Source organism: Ursus maritimus, unplaced genomic scaffold (genome assembly GCF_017311325.1).
Source record: "Ursus maritimus isolate PB19 unplaced genomic scaffold, ASM1731132v1 scaffold_12, whole genome shotgun sequence".
Classification (NCBI taxonomy): domain Eukaryota; kingdom Metazoa; phylum Chordata; class Mammalia; order Carnivora; family Ursidae; genus Ursus; species Ursus maritimus.
The window spans coordinates 46177653-46200975 of NW_024423564.1; the positions used below are offsets into that span (position 1 = coordinate 46177653).

Genomic DNA, 23323 nt, shown 5'->3' on the forward strand with positions numbered 1-23323 from the left:
AGAAGAAGAAGAAGAAGAAGAAGAAGAAGAAGAAGAAGAAGAAGAAGACAAAAATAATATTGATATAGTACTTAGTATAAGTCAGTAAGTCTGAGTGTTTCACCATTTACTATATACCTTCATACCTGTTAATGCAGCAGAGCAGTGAGCTCAGTGGGCTGCAGGAATCCATGTTTTCAGTGCTGCTACTTGGTAGACCCAAAAGGAAAAAGGGTCAGCAGGAATGTTTGGTTGCAGTTTTTTCACACGAGCAGTAACAATGCAGGTTAAACTCAGTTAACACAATTCTCTTTCGAAAGGTTGAGGCATTGGAGATTGACCATCCTGTCATGATTGGGAAATCACAGAATGTTCTTTTTAAAGTCAAAGAAAAAGTGATGCCAAAACATGACACCTTAAGCCCCTCCCGTGGTGGATCTGGCACTGCACAATTACTTAGCCCAGGTTTACAGTCAATACCACAAGTTAACTATAAAGAAAGCTGGTAAATTTTTTGAGGATGTGTTTTGTATTAGAAAAAAGAAAATGAATTACGCATAATGTTAGGAAATTCCTATGCTGACACTGACTTGAAGCCTAACATTGGCAGAGAATTTTACAAGTAAATTAAACTATTATTGATGTGTTATCTGTTAGACTCTGAAGGGTATTTTAAATACTTATTATAATATACATATAAGATACAGTCTCATATTTGTGGGCAAGAATTCTATAAGCAAGGAACACTAGAATCCCATGTAACATTTTTATAATAATAAAAGAACTTTTGACTTACTATGTATTATAAATTGATAGCAAATAGCCTCGTTAAAGACGGTATTGATATGCATGTCTTATTTTGGTTTTGTCTTGAAGTATATTTCTGGAAAAACTGTTATTAAATATACAACAAGAATTTTCCCTTCTTATAGATTCAGTATGTTTTATTTCAAACATTTGCTGCTCTTGTTGATTCTACAGCCCAGGTCTCCAGCTTCCTCCAGGTTACTGCTGTAACTATAACATTCTACTTAAAATCATGAATGATAAGAAGGTGTACTTAAAGTCCATTAGGACCTAAATTGAAGCTGTTATCCTGGCTAATTACAATAACAGAAACAACAAAAACAACAAAAAGACTTGAATAGGGATAAATATTTGTGGATTTGTACATTAGATAAAAATTCTAGAATCTGGTACCCCAAATGGGAGGTGGTACCCTTTCAACCATTCCTTCATTGGTTAATTCAAAAATATTTGTAAATCTACAATGTAATATATTCTGTGCTGGGTGCTTCCTCAGATACACCTAAAAGGACCGAAATAATCCCTACTCTTGTAACAATATTTATCTATGAAGAGAGACTGACATTAAAAACAAGCAGCAATATAAAATGTTTAGGGGTAATAAAGGAAGTAGAGAATTTGGGAAGTCCATATTAAAACTTATCCACTAGGCTTTTGGCAAGGGAAACATCAGATAAATTGACATTTCAAGTCTACACAAAAAATAAGTTGAAATTAGTCAAGTAGAGAAGGGAATAAGAGTTATAGACCTAGGGATCCAGATTTGTAAAAGTTCAGAAGCAAGATGAACTTTTAAAGAACTCAGAGAAGTTCAAGGTGATTGGAATATGGATGTGAGAGTAAAGAGTGGTGAGAATTTAGGCTAGTGAGCTCAGCAGGGGCTGAGTGGTGATGAGCCTTCAACGTTCATTTAAAGGCTTTACTCAGGGCAATGAGAACCTATTGAAGAACTTTTCAAAATGGAATAGCACAGTAAAATTTCCGTTTTAGGAATATCCTTTGTAGGCAGCATGGAGGGGTCCAGAATGGAGGGTAAAAAATGATGTAGTAGACTTTTGTGGTAGTTCAGACGAGAGATGGTGGTGGTCTGGGTTTAGGGTCAATGGGAGTGGAGATGTGAGAAATGATAGATTTAAAAACTATATTAGGAAGCTAATGGGAGACTTTGTGATTGATTGGACGTGAGGAATATGGATAATGAGGCAGAATGGATAGAGAAACGCAAGAGAGAGACTCAGGGAAATGAATCAAGATGAATCTAGCGTCACTCTTAGGTTTCTGTTTTAGAGAGCTGGGTTCACTGAACTAGGGAAGATTGGTGGAGATCAGCTTTGAAGCAGATAATAATGTCAGTTTTGAGCCTGTTGAATTTGATGTAAGGCATCTAGGCAGAGCTGTGCTATAGGCAGCCAGATCAGTCAGTCTGGAGCTTAAAGAGGTACAGCCTACAGTGCATAGATGGATTTGGAAGTCATGAGGGTAGAAGGGGTCATCCACTGAGTTTATGCACAGCAAGAAGGGGAGGCAACCTCCCATTATTTAAGATAGAACCCCAAAATGCTGACATTTTCAAGATAGGTAGAGAAACAGGAGCCATAAAAGAGACTGCGAGGGATCACCCAGAGAGGTAGCAGGGAAATTAGTAAGAAACTCAGGTCAAATGGCAACTTGAATATTTGGGAAATGGCAACCTGTATCTTTGGCAACCTGAATCTTAGGGAAGAGAATGTTTCAAGAAAGACTTTTAAGTGTCTAGTGGATTTTGAAACCTTGTTGGTGGCCTTGGGAACAGCACTTCTTGAGGATTTGTAGGCACTCAGGCCAGGCTGTAGTAGGTTAAAGAATAAATTTGAAGATAAGGAAGGTAGACAATTCTTTGGAGAATTCAACTGTAACTTGTGGAGCACTATATGTAGGGAGGTGAGAATTCTGCAGAAGATTTTATCTTCTCAAGATAGGAGAAATTTAGATATGTTATTATGATACTGGGAAAAAGCCAAAAGTTAAAGGTAAAAGAAGGAGATAATTGAAAAAAAAAAAAAAAGCCTTTGACATTCATGCTGGATAAGATTCAGTGCGCAGATCGAGCGTTAGTCTTAGATAGGAGATGGGACACCTCTTCTATTTGAATAAGAAGCAAGGAGAAATGGTTAGCTACAGATGCCGAAGTTGGTGGTAAGAAGGTGAGAGGCCCCTAGACAGCTTGTTTTCTCTGTGAGGTGAAGGACAGTGGAGAATGTATGAGATAGCTACTGCGGTGAATGAAAGAGAGAGAGACAGAGAGAGAGAGGTGACTAGGGAGTGAGACAAGGTTGGAAGGTTGGGGACCATGAATTGAGAGAGACCCCAATCTGCCCATATTCACCCAGTGTTCACCCCAAGTACAAGACGTGTCTGTGTGGATCCCCTTATGAGATCCAGTCCTCCCACAGCATAGCTCCAGAAGAGAGTGTCATTTGGACATGAGATCAAGTTAAATAAGAATTTATCATATTAGGTTAGAACCACAATCAGCCTGCATCACATACAAGTTGTGGTACAGGGAAGGAATCTTTTGCATGTGGTGGCTGTACTGTCCATGAATCACAGAAGCCAGTAACTGATCACTAAACATCACATTCCCTTTAATAAGCCATAATGAATTGATGATTAAGTTAAATGCTTTGATCAATTACAGAGTATCCGACTGTTTACCTATTGGTTGTTAAATTATGCACACATCGACTACCTAAGAATTCAAACAGAAATGACCATGTGATGGTTCCAGGATGGATGGTGACACTAACATTTCACCAATAAACTATTTAATAGGTTATTGTTTATATTGAAGCTTCCAACTACTCTGCATTTAATGCTTCTTTTGTAAGTGTGCAAATAACATGTTTATTGTGGAGAATTTGGAAAACAAAGAAAAAATAGAGAAGAAAATAAAAATTGCCCTAATTCCCACCTGGAGATGTTTTTAAAATTGGATTATACTACATAATAAACATTTGTTTTTAGGTTTAACATTCCTGAATATTTCTTCACGTTATTAAATATTTTTCAAAAACATCATTTTAAATGGCAGTGTTGAAATACATGTATATTATGCAAATCAGTGGATGTGCCATAATTTAAATTGTGCCCTGTGCTTTATTGTTAGCCTTTTTAGTTTTCCTAATTTTCTTTAGAGGTGACTGTCTCTGCACACAAAAACTTAGCCCACATCTCTGATTCCTTCTTCAATCATTTAGCTACTCTTAAAAAAAATTTTTTTTGAGTATAGTTGACATACAATGTTACATTAGTTTTAGGTGGATGACATAGTGATTGGACAAGTTTATAGGATACACTATACTCACCACAAAAGTAGCTACCATCTGTCAGCATAAAACACCGTAATTGTCACTAACACTGTGGATCTCTGACTGCGTGATAGGATTCAGCGTTCGGGGTTTAAATGAAACTGTACTTTGGCAGAAAAAAGAAAACTATCTTAAATCTAAATATTTGCAAGGATGAATGTTCTTTAAACCTTGACAAAGACATATTTTCTAAACTTTCACTTGACACCTGAGATATAAAGTTTTGAAATGTAATAAAGATAGCCCTTCTGACATGTATATCACAAAGCTAACTTATCATCTATAATCCAAGGAATAAATACTTTTATATGGTAGGTTTTGCCTTGCCCCTTTCAGCCAGAATTTGAATACTTAGTTACTGATATTTTTTGACTTCTAATAGAAAGGTATCTATCTAGGCATAACATTTATAATGAGCTATACTGAGCCAAATTACACAGAATTTACAATTCATACTACTTGAAAGGAGATGGTAATTCTTATGTACCAAATAAAGTGGTGGCAGTTTGCAGGCTTCTTTACGATATGGAGGGATATGGAAGTCCCCTATGCAGCTACTGATGAATGGTTCTGCATTACCAAACATCTTTAAAGTTTAAGTTTTTTCTTCTAAAAAAACATTACTAGGTAGGAATTTAAGAAAAGCAGACATATAGATAATAAATTTATTTCCTAGTATTCCTCAAGCATCCACTGGTCTATTCCTGAACATCAGAACATTCTCTTCTGGAAGCCTACGCAATAGTGCAGTAGCCCGGGGCTTGGGAAGAGGTAGTCTTTGTATATCGAAGACCTTAATTATTCTCATCTCATTGTAATTTTTGCAACTGCATTACTAGATGGAGAAGATATTCGGTAAGCATGTATTAATCATGTTTTAGAGAAGGGAGAAATTAAGATCCAAAGTCAGGTAACCAGTCCCCAGCCTAGATGCAAAGCTGAACCAGATTTATGGTGGGTCTCTAACTCTTGGTCAGCGGGTTTGCCAATGTCAGCTACTTCTAAAAAAATCTTCCCAAAAAGCTTTATGAATCGAGGCCCTTGTACTATTCATTTATCCATTTTCTAACTTTGTAATTTTCCTCTCTCCTCTGTTTTCCAAAAGATACATTTGGGGTTTTCCTGAAGAGGAATTTTGTCTTTTGTTTATATCTTTTACCTTTTGGTTTCTTTTCTTTCTCAAATTAAATCCTTATTCATTTTCCAGCTTTGCCGTAGAACTCATATAAGAAAAACCTTAACCATAGAGGTATATATATATATATATTTAAGAGGCCTTCCGGGGGGCGCCTGGGTGGCACAGCGGTTAAGCGTCTGCCATCAGCTCAGGGCGTGATCCCGGCGTTATGGGATCGAGCCCCACATCAGGCTCCTCCGCTATGAGCCTGCTTCTTCCTCTCCCACTCCCCCTGCTTGTGTTCCCTCTCTCGCTGGCTGTCTCTATCTCTGTCAAATAAATAAATAAAATCTTAAAAAAAAAAAAAGAGGCCTTCCGGGCCAGCCCTTTTGTTTCCTAGTAAGTTTACTAGAGCATAGAGAGTAAGTGGCTTGCCTAAAATCACACATGGTGGCAGTGCCAGCAGTCACTGTTTTGAAAAATTTTATAAAATTACATAATAGTAAAGATGAAATAACACGACTTCTAGTAATTTTTTTTAATGTTCATGAGCTGTTTATTTTCAGCTTTCAGATTAGATAAGGCAGGAGAAGCTTCTGAAACAGTAGAGCATAGAACGCTGAAATGATTTGGCAACTGGAGAACAGAGTTGTAACCAGACTGGAAAGACTGCAGTTATTTCTGAAATCTACAGTGGAGCTTCTTCCCATGATAATCCTTCAAATTATGTAATTAAGTGATTTAAAGGGCCCAGACTGGTTTCAGTGTATTATAATGTAGTGCATTTATCAAATGATAGCGGGAATTTCCCGTGGAGCAGGTTATTCTCCCTTAGCCTAACAACAGAGGATTATGAAAAACAAAGCATCATAGCTACAAATTGGCTGTGAGGAAAGTTCTCTTACACACTTACATGAGGAATAAACAGGAAATGCATAAAAGCTGCAAAATGGAGCCTAAAGGCAAGTAAACAATTTTATTTCCTCCCCCACAAGTTAATTTTTCTGGGTTTACTCATTTATCATCTTCAAACGATATTTATGACCTATAACTCAAGGTATTTTTGAATTAAGAAGTGAAGTACCAAAGACTTTTAAATGTGTAGTTATAAATCCTGCTGCAATAAAACAAAATCCAAATGCAGAATATTGAGAACTGTCTCCTTGATTAGTGCTTTGCACATTTAAAAGATCGTTATCACTGGAAAAGAGAGAGATCGGTTCTTTCCTTTAGGTGGGACAATGTGGTTGCCCTTGACCCTAGGCAGGGATGGAGAATTTAGGGGACGCTGATATAGTTGTGTACCTGGTTAGCATGGGTACAAAAAGAGCTCTCTACTCCTGCTGGTAACCAGGGAGAGGCAAGAGCCCTCGGAGAGTCACGGGGAGCCTGGGGGAGATGCCGGCAGAAGAGCTGCCTTTCAGGGCAACCAGAATTCATCTTACCATTCCCTTGACCAGATCACTGAGAGGCTGGTCAGAAGGAGCAATCATGCAGAGTATTCATGCATTTGCTAAAAAAGTCTTTTTTTTTGTTTGTTCTTTTTTCCTTGTGTAAGCTATTGAATTGGACTATTAGGAAAAATCATTTCTACTAGAAATCTACAGTCATGTCAAAGGTTTTCTTTCAGTCTGAATGTCTGAAAAATATTTGCAAAAATTGTAATCGCTGTTTAGCTCCTTCAATATTGGGAAATCAACAGATGGATGTTAATTTGCGTTTATGTTCAAGATTAGATGGATTTGGGAGACCTATTTCCATCCCTGCTGCCATTTGGAAATGACAATATCATGCTTACAGCCTCTAATTCTAGTTATTGTCATATTTTGCATCCCGTGATTTCCGGGAAAAGCTAGAGTGTCCCTCCCCATGCGCCAGCTATTGCTTACAGAGCTTGGTTTTATAATTTCATAATCACTGTACTGTCCATAGTAAATTATGGGAAATTACAGAGGACTAATCAATGTAAGGCATATGAAACCTATATTAGCCTAATAATAATTTAAGATTATTAGCCCCATAAGAACTAATTTTAAAATAATCAAGGAGGACTGTGTAAAATGACCGAAATCCCATTTTAATTAGCGATTTTAACTTTCCTGATTATAAAAAGTTGGAGAATTTCAATACTTTATTAAAAAAAAGAAAATGTTATTTGAGTTTGTTGGGTTTTTTTTTAAGATTTTATTTATTTATTCGAGAGAGAAAGAAAGTGAGAGCATGTGAGTGGGAGGAGGAGCAGAAAGAGAGAGAGAATCTCAAGCAGATTCCATGCTGAGCGTGGAGCCTGATGCAGGGCTTGATCTCACGACCCTGTGATCATGATCTGAGAAGAAATCAAGAGTCACACGTGACCGACTGAGCTACCCAGACATCCCTAAGTGAGTTTTTAGATCATTCTAGGCCAGGCCCAGAGCACTTCCTGGAAGAGGGTAGGCAGTCAAATATATTTAACTGTTGAATGAGGTTAGGGTTTAAAAGAGCAAAATACAACCTTTCCAATAGCTTATAAAAGTGAGAAAAAAAGGGGCGCCTGGGTAGCGCAGTCGTTAAGCGCCTGCCTTCGGCTCAGGGAGTGATCCTGGCGTTCTGGGATCGAGTCCCACATCTGGCTCCTCCGCTGGGAGCCTGCTTCTTCCTCTCCCACTCCCCCTGCTGTGTTCCCTCTCTCGCTGGCTGTCTCTCTGTCACATAAATAAATAAATAAAATCTTTAAAAAAAAAAGTGAGAAAAAAGAATTAATAGACACATGTTTTTCTTAAAGGAAAACTATTGAAAATATGATTTTATACCTTTTAATCAAACACACTGAAATTTAATTGATGCTACTAGAATAACAAGAGTTCATTTTTACATGTTGCAAACTTAGAAATTGAGATTATTTATTTATTTATTTATTTATTTTTTTTTTTTTAAAGATTTTATTTATTTATGTGACAGAGAGACAGCCAGCGAGAGAGGGAACACAGCAGAGGGAGTGGGAGAGGAAGAAGCAGGCTCACAGCGGAGGAGCCTGATGTGGGACTCGATCCCGGAACGCCAGGATCACGCCCTGAGCCAAAGGCAGACGCTTTTAACGACTGCGCTACCCAGGCGCCCCAGAAATTGAGATTATTTATACAGGAGTTGGGATGAAGTTCACTTTTACTTAATGTTTAGGAAAAAAAAAAAGTTTCCTAAGAAAGTGAACAAAGTAAACAAGCTTGCTGAGATGTATCTATGAGAGACGGTAAACCATTTTCAAACAAATTCCTCCCCATCCCCTCTCCACATCTGTTGAGAGTTCAATCTGTAGGTGTGTTAGTTTTCTTTCTTCCTTTCTCTCTTCCTTTTTCTTTCTTTCTTTCTTTCTTTCTTTCTTTCTTTCTTTCTTTCTTTCTTTCTTTCGTAGGTGTGTTAGTTTTCTTTCTTCCTTTCTCTCTTCCTTTTTCTTTCTTTCTTAATTTCTTTCTTTCTTTCTTTCTTTCTTTCTTTCTTTCTTTCTTTCTTTCTTTCTTTCTTTCTTAGGTGTGTTAGTTTTCTACTGCAGTTCTCTAACAAATTTATTAACTTAGTGGTTTACACAAGACCAATTTCTCTTACAATTCTGTTATAAGCCTGACATGAATCTCACTGGGTTAATATCAAGGTGTCCCTGGGGCTCCATTCCTTTCTGGAGACTCTGAAGGAGAATCGGAGACTCATTTCCTTACCTTTTTCAGTTTCCAGAAGCCATCTCCATTCCTTAACTCATGGCTCCCTCTCTCTATGTTCAAAACCAGCAACGTTGTATCTCTCTGACTCCCTCTTTCTTACCACAGCTGGGTAAAATTCTCAGGTTTTCCAGAAAAATCTCCCCATCACAAGACCCTTACCGGGAATCACATCTGCAGAGTCCTTTTTGTCTCGCGTGATAACATCGTCCCAGGTTCTAAGAACTGAGACGTAGATCTCTGGCGGCCATGTGTGTACACAGGGAGAGGTAGCCTTCAGTTCACAGGACCATGAGCCTGCATCAGAAGATACTGATGTAGATTGACTTATTTTTTTAAAAATTGGTGTGTAATAAATCATATTTATTAATGAAAGCAATTATCATCAACTTCCTTTAAATAAAACTTTCATTAACTGAAATGCTTTTATGTACATACAGTTTTTAAAATAATTTACTGATGGTTTAATGTTAAGTTATTGTTTAATAGTAATAAATCCATTGCCTTCCACAAGTCTATGTATTTCACATAATTTAATTATAATAACAATATAGCTTTATATACACGAACTTATATTCTGTTTTCACCCAATTCTTAAATATACCACTATACAAATAAACCATATTTTATTAAGCTTTACTCCTAATGTTAGAGATTTATGTGTTTACAGTTTCTTACTAATGTAGATATTGATTCGCTGAACATTGACTTATTTATACAGCCATTTTTGCTTTTATTGAGTACATCCCTTGGAAAAAATTCCTTAAAAAAAATTGCAGAGTAAGAATATATGACTATCTGCAGGTTGTATACACATTCCCTTCTTCTTATTTGTTTATAGAACCATAATTTTGTTCAGGTATTGGGTGGTAAAGTGGTCAAGGACCATGGTTTAAGTCCTAGGGGATGAATTTGTGCTATAAGTGAAACCTGGAAATTTCTATGTCCTTTGCCAGTGATTGATTTAAGAATCTGTGGGTCAATTTTGTCCAAAAAGACCAAGCTGAAGTTCTTGTAGCTGGTGAGGGTTTGGTCAGAGCTGGAATTTAGTTCGGATGCTGAATCTGTGATGTGTTAACATCTGTACACACCATCTTGATGTCTATCAGAACTATAATCCAGGGGAGTGGTGGAGCTGAACTAGGATGAGGTTGGAACAAGAGCAAAAGGCATTGAAGAGGATGAGGCAAAAGAAAGATTCAAAGACAACTGACATGTTGGGCCAGGATGACTATACAAGAAGCAAGTGCCATTGTTGGGATTGTGGGTTTGTGGTCCAGGGTGTTCTGGATGTTTGGGGATGTTGACTTCAATTTAAGGTATATGACCTAAGGACAAACATCCAAGTAAGTGTGGGCCTCAAGAGAGACCTTGGGTTCAATGGAATGTACTGTGAGCAACAAATGCAAGCTCCATATATAATTTTAGATTTTCCAGTAGTGACATTTTTTAAAAAGTAAAAAAAAAGAAAGAGAAGGAAGCAATGCAGATTTCAGTAATATAGTTTATTTGATACAGTATACCAAAAATATTATAATTTCATTATATAGTCATTATATATTCCAACATCTTAATTTGTTCTGGCCATATTTCAAGTGCTTCATAGTCGTGTACAATTAGAAAGATGAATTTAGGAGCCAGTTATAAAGTCAGCACCTTTCTTTGCTTGCAAATGTGAACCTGTATGTGTTTGGCTTATTTCTGTTTGTTTGTTTGTTTGTTTGTTTGTTTGTTTTCTGGTTGCTGTTGTAACACTGCAATGAACAGTCATATATACAGCTCCTCGTGCAGGAAGTGAGGATGGTATGTTCCTAGGCATAGGACGGCTGGCTGATGAAATCACGCTCAATTTATTCTCCAAGGTGGTTGCTCCAGTTCGCATGACAGCTAGTGGCATGTAGAAGAGTCCTTCTTGCTCCACCCCCATACTAACATTTGGAAAAGTCTCATGTCTTCATTTTTGTCAAACTAGTGGGTGTAAAATGGTTTCTTGTTTTCTCATAATTTGCATTTTTCTAATTATTAATGAGCTTGAATACCTTTTCAGAGGTGTATGAACCTTCATTTTTTCCCTCTTCTATAGAAATCACAAACATTTATTCATTCAAATATAAATATATTTATATTATACATATGTCACATATTCATATATGTGTTATATATTTATTCACAAATATTTTTGAGCACTATCTAATAAGTATTGTTCTAGGTATTGGGAATTGTACTCGTGGGGGGGAAAAGAGTCCCAAATCTTGCCTTCCAGGGGGTTACATTCTAGTGTGTGTATATGGTGACGAGGAAGAGACAAAAACAACAAAACAAGTGAAGCGTATGTCAAGTGTTGTTAGTGAACCTCGGTTAAGTCCGGCTCAGCCATTTTACGTCAAGGCTTAATTTGGCTTCTGCAGTTGTAAAAAGGAGATGGTAAAAATACCATCTTCATTGTTTATTCAATGCCTATGGAGAATTTGACACAGCCCTGGCAAATAGTAAGGATTCAGAAAATGCTAATAATAAGTATTATTTTCCCCTTTTTTGCTTTTTTTTCTGAAATTTCTTCTCAGAACTACTGAAGTTTAAGGTTAAACATGTTTTGGTTTGTGGAAGTGTTGGTTTTCATCAGGGCATCAACCTATGGATACTTTCAGCGACAAGACAGAGGACTTTAGCTAATTTTGAGATGTGTTTTTGAGATTTTAAGCTTCTTAAAGCCCAAGAACCTGAGAATGTGTACTTTTTAAAAATCTGCATCATGTCAAATGCCAAAAATGTGGGAAAATCTGTAGGAATGCCTTGTATTCATTCAGGGCTGTGTCCTGTGAATGTAAATTTTGCCTGAATTAATCATTTCAATCTCACAACCAATTTACTGTAAACCCTGTGCAAAGTACTGTAGAGGAGGTGCGTGTGACCTTGTTAATCTTTGGAACAATTATTTGTCCCTCTTTCTTAGATAATGATGTTGAAAATGATCTTCAATCAGACATCAGTTGAGCACTGCAAGACTCACACTGAAAAGCTGAAAGAATGCAACTTCTTCCTAATAGCTGTTCGCCTGGCTTCACTGAACCAGATCTTGGATCCCTGGGTTTATCTGCTGCTAAGAAAGATCCTTCTTCGAAAGTTTTGTCAGGTAGCAAATGCTGTCTCCAGCTGCTCTAATGATGGACAGAAAGGGCAGCCTATCTCATTATCCAATGAAATAATACAGACAGGAGCATGAAAGAGAACACCTAATCAACTTGCATGTTCACAGCTTTTGGCAAAAAGTAGCCATAAACCTTACTGTGAATTTAGGCATCTCTGGCATGCCACTGTTTATGCATTGAAGGAGAAGTTTGATATAAGGCTAAATGGTCTCAGAAGCATAGATAATCCCCTATGTGCCAAAAGTATTGAAACACAAACAAAGGAAAATATATTATTAACAGTCTAGTGTTTTTGGGTCTCTGCCATTGGAGCTGAATATGTGATTATTTATGAGATGAAAACACTTTTTTTATAAATGATCTTGGTCTGTGGTGGGGATGGAGTGGGGAAAGTTAATATTCCAGTATACTGAGTACATGGGGGATTGAATCCATAGAGCATGAGAAATAGGCAAAAATTTGTTTTTGTTCCAAGATCTTGGTCTTCTGTATTCTCTTTCTTTCTCTCCATGTCACTTTTTTCCCCTTACATTTTTTTAAAAAGTTGCATTAGGATTAAAAAAAAACACAAAAAGTTGCATTAGGATAAAAATATATCCATAATATTCAGTGGTACTGATGTAAATATTGCTCATAAATTATGCATAAATAATCTGCTGAACTTATGAAGTTTAAAATTTTGGTTGTGTTGGTAATTAGTTTTACTCATTACCTAAATAAGAGCCAATTCCATTTATTTGAAATGTGACAGGATTTGTGGCTATCCAAATTACTATATGTTCTTCTTTTTGAATACATTCTTTAATTCCTAAAAGCCTGGATAAGATTCATGAATCTGATCTTGAGAGTCAGTAAAGTGATTTTTCAAAATACTATTTAAGAACTGATTTGAGAACTAAAGATAGGTACTATGGTTAATTATCTTCCCTGATCGTTCCACCAAATGTATTCTCTAATCTTCTGGATATTTAAATACTAACTCTGTTTCCAGGACCAATAAATATTTTGAACGTTCCATAAAGATTTTCCATAGTTTGGCCTATTTATAGGATAAGAAAATTAATAGTATTGACCCCTCACAGCACTGTCTCTGTTCTGTCTTCAAAGTAGCTCTATATCTAAATATTTATTATTAACATGTTTTTCTTATACTCTACATGTGTACAAACCTTGATAGCTAAGCTTGATATCTTTTTGGCACAAGTAGATTATTACACTAAGTTTTGAGAGCAGCCCTTAAAAGAAAACCTCCCCAACAAATATAGCAATCGTTTAAGTGAGACCTATACAAAATGCTCTTTGTATCCTTTGGAGCATTCAGTTTGCAAACTCATTCACATCTTCTCACGAAGATTTTAATTTACAGCTTACCTTATTGCATTCCTAGTTTTAAAAAATTTGAGATTTATTTTATACTTCTTCATAGTAACTCCTTTTTTCCCTGTGTTTAGTAGGCATTTGAGGAATAATTGATTTTAATGGGTATGATATATCTATTTGATTAATATATAAACCATCCTGGGTCAGGCAGGAATAATCAATTTATTATTATTATTATGAATAACCATGTCAAACTGAGTGGATAAACAAGATCTGCTGAGAGTGCTTATGTAATTCATGATGGTTCCACTAGCCTGCATTTTAGAAAATATAATGGTATATAACCTAATACTAAAGCCCTGTTATAAAATCTCTTTACACTATAGAATTAGATTATCCCACAGGTCACTCATGAAGAATTAGACAAAACTACCTCCTTTTTCCAGAAAAAAGAGCGCACTTAAGTGATGTTACAGTAAAGAGGCTTTACCTCTTGAATGGTCCTCTGGTCCCAGGTCATAATCAGACAGACACACACACAGTATGGATTTAAATGGTACGAGTGTGTTTGGGTTTTCCCTGCCAACACCTAGTACAACACTTGAAATGTAGGAAAAGTTCAGTATTTATTCAATGAATGAATGAATGAATGGCTGCCAAAACCGAGGGTGCATTGGTGAGGTGCCTGCCTTATGATCGAAAGACCACATGCCTTTATAGTCCTTCAAGCTGATAATGTGAATGATTTCTGCTTATTTAATTACAGAAATATGAATTTATCTTCAAATGTGTAGTAGCATATTGCTGTACAACAGAGTGTTTTATCTGTATCAATAATTTAAGGGACTGACACTTCCAAATTGTAATGGAGATTACTGTCCAAGAAGTGCCACTTTTCATCAAAGCACAGAAATACATGAAGACAAAACAACCTGAAACTTATCCTTAAGTACAAAATAAATTTCTTCCCAGGTTTACATGGCAGGACTGGACAAATGGCAGTTTTTCAACAAGGTGGAAAAGGAATTGGAGAAGGAAAAAGTATGTAAATGGCATGTGCTTTGTTATCCAGGCAGCCATTTGTTCATCCAGGGCAAATCTGATAAGAAAATCTGATAAGTCCCACTTGATTCCAGCCTTTGGATGATAGTTGAAGTTAGATTTCAGAGGTGTTGTGCAGAGGCCCTAGATATGGTCAGGAAGTGGGCATCTGAAGTCACTGCAGAAGAATCTGTGTTTCCAAGTTTAAGTTTATTGGCCTTTAAATTCATTCTCACACACTTTGTGTATCTATTCATAGATCTAAGCAGGAAAAGAATATGTGCACATAAATTATGATGATTCTTAACTTGACAGTATTGGTTTAAAAAAATAGAGGCCTAGAAAACCACATGGGAAGAAGTGAGTGAGTGAGTGAGTGAGTACAACGTAGAAATTAAGGTACAATCAGCTACTGTAGATTTTACAGGTCGGGGCTGATTTCCTAAATAATGAATTTTTGCAGCTGAGCTGTGTCATAGAAGAGAAGGATGACGTGCTATCCAATAAGAATGTTTTACTTTTCAAAGAAAATTGGTGCAGCGGATATCTCAAAACTACTTAAAATAGAAGAAACAAAATGTGTTATCTTAAGATTTAGCAAATTTGCTTAATGCTGTATATATACCAAGATATTTTAAGTAGATGTGTTTAATCATGACAGATTTAAATGGCTATGAAACAAAATGTGCACATCTATTTCTACTTAACACTTCTTATTATATAAAAGATCTCTCGACTGTTATAGAATAAAATTGTGGAAGCTCGTGTAAGTTAACTGTAAGAGACCCTGGGACCGTGCTGGCATTGAGATCAACTAGAAACTCTCAAGACAAAACAGTATTTTTCAAAGGTGGTCAATCTGTGACAATATTCTAATAATAGATTTTCAAGTGAATTAGACCTTTTATTTACTGATACTTTTTATATATCTGTTGGCTTTGAGTCCAAATTTTTGATTAGCTTTCAATCTTTCCACGTCAACAATCACTTAATGGTTCTTTTGTATTGGGATTAAATTAGAGACAAAAAGTAGAAAAAAATTTATCGTTGGAATCTTAAGTACATATATTCCTGCTTATTTTTAAATACTTAAACCCCAAAAGCTTCTCTTGAAATAAACAGGATACCGGAAGATGAGTGACACAGAAAGACCTCAGAGTATTTATTCCTGCGAACATACTAAAAGCTTAATGTGGAAAAATTTAAATTTCTATCATTTACCCATGTGAAAAGTTTAGACCAACACCCATGCCAAATCTTCAGAGATATTGTTTATTGCCGGTTTTGTGCTCACATATGTCTCAAAATCTGCTAAAATTGAGGTTTAAATAAATGTGCACAATTGTTCAATGAGCGAGATTATATCATTTTAAAAATGAAGACTAATACTGTGGCTACGTCCTGAGGACTGTTATCTGGGTTACATAAAATTCTGGTAAGAGGTGGCATACACCTGTGATGTTTCCTAACATAGACTTTGATAGAGCCAATTTACAAAATTTGAAAATCAACCTAAAACTCACACTCACATTTGTTAAAGAGCTGTTATCAGTTCAGTATTTTAAGACAACTAACTGGTGGTGATCTCATATGAAGCATGAAACAGAGAATTAGGGAAAATGTTAAAATTAAAACTCCATTAATTGGCATCATTTATATAGATACTGATCTCATAAGAAAGTTCATATTCAGCGGACTTACTCCCACCCAAAAGGTTTCAATTTTATGAGGAATTCGTATCTATAGTTATCAAGTAAAATCTTTTACATGCCTTCTTCCCTGAATGCCTTTTTTGGATTGTGTCCACCTTGAGTAAAACTAAGAAAGTAGATAGAATACTGCAGAGTGACCTTGTTCTCAAAGTGACAAAGGGAAAACTGAACACTATTCCTCTCTCAGAAAGACTTCCACAAGTCTAGAATTAAGGAATTTTTTTCACAAGGAGATCAACAACTCATGTTAAAGTCAGATGGAAAGATATCTTCAAACACGCTACTTACATTTTCTTTCTCACTTGTCTCTCTTTCCTACTCTTTTAAGGAACAAAAGAGCACAGAATTTTTATTTTATATAGTCTCTATTTTATAATTCCTAAACTGAAGACTCTATTTAAAGGTTTATAATTTACACAAGTTGAATTGTAAACCATTACATGATGATACCATAAACTGAGTACATTTTGATTCTCTGGAAAAACAATTCAATCAGATATACAGCATATTCATTTGTATACCACTCATTTTCTTTATTGAGAATCGAAATTCTTTCACTTTCAGATGTTTTAAATCAATCAGTTTAATATCAACACTCTAAATATTTACTGGATTACATATTTCTTTATTAGGAACGAGACTGTGACCCCAAAACCCTTGCCTCCAACCTGTTTATTCATTTTCTCAACAGAGAGAAAGTAACAGAAATATTTACTGTTGGTAAAACTGGGATTGTTTTTAAGAGGAAAGAGAATAGCTTCATATTTCTAGCATGCTTATGCCTTACTATATGAAACAGATCAGAGTCTGTTTTTTTAGTAAGTCTGCTTTGATGGGACGATTTTATTATGGGAGTAAAGATAGGAAGGAAAGAGATCATCATGAGAAACAAAATCAGGCTTTTCAAGCTTTTTGAGCATTGTGGAGATGATTCTACCTCTGAAGTTATTTTCAAAAGTGCAGCTCTTAAATTCTTTTGCCAATTGCTTTAGAAACAGAATATTTTGGCCTCTTAATGAAAGTGAATCAGATATCTAGACAAAAGGTAGTCAATTACCAAACTTCAATAGTTATTTGAAAATAGTTTCTTTATATATTTTTCTGTTTGTGTAGAAGTCAAAGCTGTAATGTTAAACAGAGAAAAATGCATATGACTTACTGATACACTCCAACGTTCTTTCAACTTTTGAAAAGGTACTTATGTGGAGTAGGCAAGGGAAGGGGGTGTAGCGAATATAAAGAAAGACATGGAGGGAACCTTGTACATTTGCAACTTGTTAAAATTCTTCACCCTTTTAGGCCATTCCACAGAATCAAAGAGAGGAAGGGACCACATTTATTTTTATGCATGGGAGTGTCAGTAGGGCAAAGAAAGGAGTGGTCAGTATTCTTTTCTGCAAGAGCAAGTGTTAAGTTCACTCAAGTCATCACTGACTGCTAAATTCTCTTCCATATATATATATGGAATTTGTATGAAATATTTTACTTTCTCCCTCTTCTTTTGCCAAATGTGTATATACGAATAGCATAAAGTTGAACATTTCTTTATACAAACAAGTTAAAAATAGGCACTGATTATCTTCATCTGTTTACAATAAACGAGTGTAAGTCCTATATGTGGTATATTTAAGGGAGAACTGAAATCACTGGCACTTTAATCAATAATATAGAGCTCAGCATAGAAAGCATGTGTTTCTCCATCTTTCCTATTCAGCCTCTTATCCCTACACACTTGGTCAAGTGGAAAGGTATACTTTTGTCATCTCTGTGTAAAGTTTTTTTGGAGTTATCCTAAGCATAGTTAAACACATATTCCAGTATATTTTAAAGGCTGGTCTTCAGGATTGTGGAGACAAAGAGTAAAAGAGACTTTGAAAACTACATCTAAATTTTGATGGCATTCGAGTCATAGCTAGTCTGTGTATTTAATAAATGTATGTTTTTCATGTTGTGTTTGTCAATGGAAAATAAAGCTGAATGTTCTGAAATGTTCCTGTCTTTTTTTCCTGATGCCAACTCATGTCAGGAATATTTTACTTATAATTGTGTTAAATATTTTGCTGAAATCCTATTTGACACGCTTTGTCAGATAACAGCACAATGGAATAGTCAACAGCATTATGCTATCTGGATGATTATACATTTTGTTTTACATTGCATAATTGTGTACTGTACAAATTTTTACTGATATGCTTAGATCTGCGGTGCTCTTTTGCCGATTTTCAACATGATATATCTATTCATGTTATAATCCCAGATTTTTTGCTTTTAATACAAAAGCACATTTATAAATTATTCTCAATTTAGTTCATCTCTTTTGTAGATTCTAGTGTAATCTTTAGGCAACCAATCAAGGAATGTCTTTGCGTGTAGTCACTCCCTTTGATAGATTCGTACCTGGGTATTGGTGTGAGCAGATTACTGGCAGAGACACATTTTGGGCTGCCCCAATACCCTGTTCTATGTGCTCATTCAGGTCAATCTACCTCTTCTTCTTTAGTGAAAGGAGACAGGCTGCTAAGCCGAGCTCAATAAAAGTAGCACATCACGATAGCCCCTCTTCCTCCTAAGAGAAGGTATTTACGGAGAGCTCTGACCATGGCTTCTCCACGAGGTCCTAGGTTTCCAACCAGCTTTTATGGTCTCTGTAGTCTTTGCTCTGCCTCATCAGGTAAACATCATGGTGGTACCTTCTTGTAGACGAGAAATGCCACCACGATGTTGTTGAACCTACATACCATAAAATGAAGCACTGCCCAGTTTCAAGTCCTTAGACATCCTTAGATATTCTTGGGGCTTGTTGTGCTCAGCCAGACCAGTTTCGAGCAAATCCAGTTTGGAGGTTGGATACTTAGAATCTAAGCCAGTCCTCCAGGCTTGTTCTTTCCGTTGACATGTATTCGTTGTTGTACTTACTATGTGCCAAGCATTCTGGCAGGTGTTAAGACACAAGGATTTTTTTCTAAAAAATAAGCTTTCAATGAATGTATAATCTGGTAGGGAATAGGAAATAATTTGATCAGAGCTGTTATATAGGGGAGGCGACGCTAAAATAGGAAATCATTTCCTGTAGAAGATGACAGTTAACCTGCATTTTGGAGAAAGGAATGGGTGTTAGTTGGAGAGGGGAGGGCATTTTAGGATAGTTTTTCACTTCACACTGTCCCAAATTATCATTTCCAAGGCATTCAAACTGACTAATTTCTAGTGGCCCTGTGAGAAGTATAGGTCTAAATAGGACATATATCTATAACCTCTCAGAATGGGCCAAAGTGGCATGGCCTTGGGGCAGAATTTCTCCACCTCAGCCCCTTGGAATATTGGGCCAAATAATTCTTTATTATGGGGGCTGTCCTATGCATTGTAGGCTGTTTAACAGTATCCCCGGCCTCTACCAAGAGTAGAGTAATACTTCCCTAGCTGTGACGATCAGAAAAATGTTCCCAGACATTGCCAAATATACTGTGGGGGACCTAACTGCTCCCAGTTGAGACCCTCTGCCTTAGGGCAAGGGCCATGGCCATTGAGAGGGTGCTATGTGTCTGAGGGTTTGCAGGACAAGGCCATCTGTGGGATCTTGGATGTGAAAGGCACCATTCTGGCATTTCCTGAAGCGGCTGGCGCTAGACTGCCAGTGTGTGTCTGACTGCACAAAAATGTGGCGTTACCACTACAACAATGCCCGGATCATCACGGGCCCTGATCCACTTCCGTAACCACATAAACCTATTCACAAATGAGGAGGTACAGTTTCTTAGAAAGTATCATCTTTCTATTGATGTCTCCAATCCCTATTTTGTTCTTGATAAGAGGCCGTGGGGTTATATGTCTCTCAAAGGGATATCTAAAGGGAATGAGTCCATTTCTCCCAGGATGTTTAAAGATCTGTTATATTTCCTCTTAAGTTCGCATTTCTTCCTTTTTTTTTTTTTTTAAGATTTTATTTATTTATTTGAGAGAAAAAGAGAGAGAGAGTGCAGGAGTTGGGGGGGGGGAGCAGATGGAGAGGCAGACTCCCAACTGAGCAGGGAGCCCTATGCGGGGCTCCATCCCAGGACCCTGAGATCATGACCTGAGCTAAAGGCAGACGCCCAACGGACTGAGCCACCCAGGGGCCCTTAAGTTCTCATTTCTAAGCTAGGTGCCTTAGTAGGAGAGAACTAACTTACCAAACTCTGTCTTTTATGGGATTTTGGCATATTTGGTCTGTGTACCAGAACTGCATGCAGCAGCTTTATTTAATCTGAAAGATGATTTTTATCAAGGAGCAGTCCAACTCTGGGCAAATGTCTCTTTACTGGCCCGTGTTTTTCTGAGCTTATGCCAGTCTGTAGTGCCTCAAGTATAGAGCTATTACCACACATTTTGAAGACAAAGTTCAACTCATGATCTCTGTAACTAACACTTAAGGCTCTGGTTTCTATGAAATGGGAAGCTGAAAAACGTAAACCCCAAATCTGACCCAAATTTAGAACAAGGATACTCATTGATCTACTATAAATTTCTGAGGCCAAGTAAGAAAGGTCTATGGATAATCAGTGTTTATGCCTAACATTCTTATGCAGTTTTTAAAAGAAGGCCTGGTATATAATATGCAAGGTTGTTTGAATTTGACTTTGAAAAGAACATTGGAAAAACATAATTCTGAAACAATTACCACCAATTGGGGTCTTTTCAAATTCGATTTAACTAGAACATACCTGATAGAACACCGGCTTTTAGTCACTTTGGGCTCAGAGACCCCTCTGGTCATCAGAGGAAAGGCATGGATCCCCTCCTCACAAAAAGCACAGACAATTTTTACACAGCGTCAGAGACTGTACCGCCCTCCTGAATTCTGTCTGTGGACGTCTTGGAAATTTACGGACACAGGTTAGGAATTCTCACTGTGAGAGAGTCTTTATGATTCAAGGAACCTCACAACTTTCCATGTTCGGTTAGGAAGCTGAAATCTAAACCGGGAGCTAAGTCAGCACAATTACTTCCCTGCGGATGCCAGAATTCCCTGACATCGCATTATACGCCCGTAGTAGTAAAGCAACAATCAGCGACAGAATTATTAAAAGAGGAGCTGCAATCATGTAAAAAAAAAAAATGCCATCTCTTGGGGAAAAGAACGGTGACTAACATAATATAATAAAAAATGATTAAATAAAAAAAAATAAAAAAAATTAAAAAAAAAAAAAGACAAGAACACAATCCCAACCAGAAGAGGGGCAGCATAGGCTACTCACCAACAACAGGTCGAAAGTAAAAGTACGATATATTCTTTTAATTACAAGTAATTCAGTGGTGCATTTGCCTTACAACAAACAGCTCGTTTCAGTTTTCCCTTGTGCTGAGCCAGCAACAGAGATTTAAAACAAAGCTATTTAAAAGTCAATTAAAAAAAAAAATCACCCTGCCTGAAGAATGCGATGTCCTGCACACAAAAAACCTAAATGGTTAGAATGTAAGTTTCTGTTACTTTCTGTTACATAACTTTATGTTATGTTACATGTGTATATGGATACATACAAATTTACACCTCTGCATGTTCTATGTCTTTGCCTTCAATCTAGAAGGAAGGCAGCAGGGACGACCTTACTGATTGATTCTTTCAGTGAGAATGCAAGGCATACACTTACAGATCTTGTTACAAATGTAAAATTAATGATGCTTTACGCCAACACTTAAAGCTATTAGTAAAATGCTGTATTGATGTTTATAGTTTGTGTTTCTCTACAGGGAAAAGTCTGGAGCAATTAATGACATTTGTCTTTGCATTTTTCTAGCCTTATTGAGGAAGATGGAAATGAGATCTTAAAGCACTGAAGTATTTGTCTATCGGAAACAACTCTTTTATACCAAACCATCCTACTTTCTGGATGCGTGTACATGAATTGGACAGCTGTTTGAGGTGTGCATAAAATTGCAAGCCGATTTTCATGAATCAGTGGTTTGGAGTCTTCCCCCTCAGAAGATCCATGAAAAGCCATTTTTAGAGGAAAAGCTATTTGTTATTTTCAACATTCCTTGATGATTTAAACATTTTTTTTGCCTGCATTTTTAAGAATTGTGGTGACAAAATTAATTTTTAGTTCAAAACTTTTGGAGAAATAATGTTGATTTATTACCAAGCTCTGACAAGGAACCACTGCCTTAAATGTTGTGCTGCCCTAATTGGATATGCATGGCCCTTATCCCAGATTTTCTCCTCATCGTGGCAATTTGGAATATTCCTCTTACTATGCCTTCAGCAGATTTGTCATTGAAAGCTGAAATACTTTGTTAATTAGATTACTTAACACTGACTGCTCCTAAGATATTATACATTTAAAATATTTTAAAGCATTTTTTAATGAAATCATTTCTTCAAAATGCTCTATAAAATTTTTGGGGTCATAATGAAAGAGAAAAATTTCCAACATTGGGAAAGGAGTTAGAACACTTATGTCCAATTATATGATTTGCTGTTCACTGGTTATTTGTCCTTAGCAATTCAGTAAACCTCTCTGCGCTTGAATTTTTTCATCAGCACAAAATTATTAGGATTAAATAAGACAATGAGGGTAAGGACGCTTTTGAAAGCACTGTACAAGTAGTTGATGGTTAATTTATTTTATTATTATTCACCTCATTGCTGGAACAACATTGAAAATTAATTATAATATTCTTATCTTAAGCAACTATCGCACAGTCTTGCTAATTTAGTATTGGGCATTCGGCAGAACATATAAGTGATATTTGAAGACAGGTTCTGGTCCCACAAAGGGTGTGTGTGTTTGGAAAACATACATAGCTTCTTTTAAATTTAGTTGCCTCATCTGTACGATCAGGGTTGGTCTATCTGTGTGGTATCTTCTAACTGAAAAACATGATTCTCCAGTCTCTCTGGAATGTCATGCAGCTAATCTTGTCAACTAAACACAGACAAGATTTTTTTTCTTTTGAATCTTGAAAAACAGCTCGTAGGAAACCTCTAGGAGACAGAGATAGCAAGGCCCATAAAATTTCTATTGCTTTTTTCTCTAAAAAGAATTTTTAGGTTCCTGTTCTCCCTCTCCTTTGAAATTGTTTTCTTTCCTCAACCATATCACGAGATCCTTGAATATAGAGGCTGTGTCTTCTACTCGTTAAGGTCTGTTGCCTGCTTTCCCTTTGCTTCTCATTCAAACTT

General features: G+C 36.5%; 1 protein-coding gene across 6 annotated transcripts in view; it reads left to right on the top strand.

Annotated features, from left to right (window-relative positions):
* PTGER3 (prostaglandin E receptor 3) overlaps positions 1–23323 on the top strand; it is a 175771-nt gene that overhangs the window by 20060 nt on the left and 132388 nt on the right. For 4 of the 6 annotated variants that reach the window (XM_008690830.2, XM_040627130.1, XM_040627132.1 and 1 more), the window contains exon 2: positions 11896–12075. In XM_008690830.2, the coding sequence (XP_008689052.2) occupies positions 11896–12075 (180 nt within the window). Of the gene's footprint in view, positions 1–11895; positions 12076–21938; positions 22666–23323 lie in introns of those variants that run through there. The other 2 variants (XR_005834136.1, XM_040627133.1) reach the window with 2 other exon arrangements.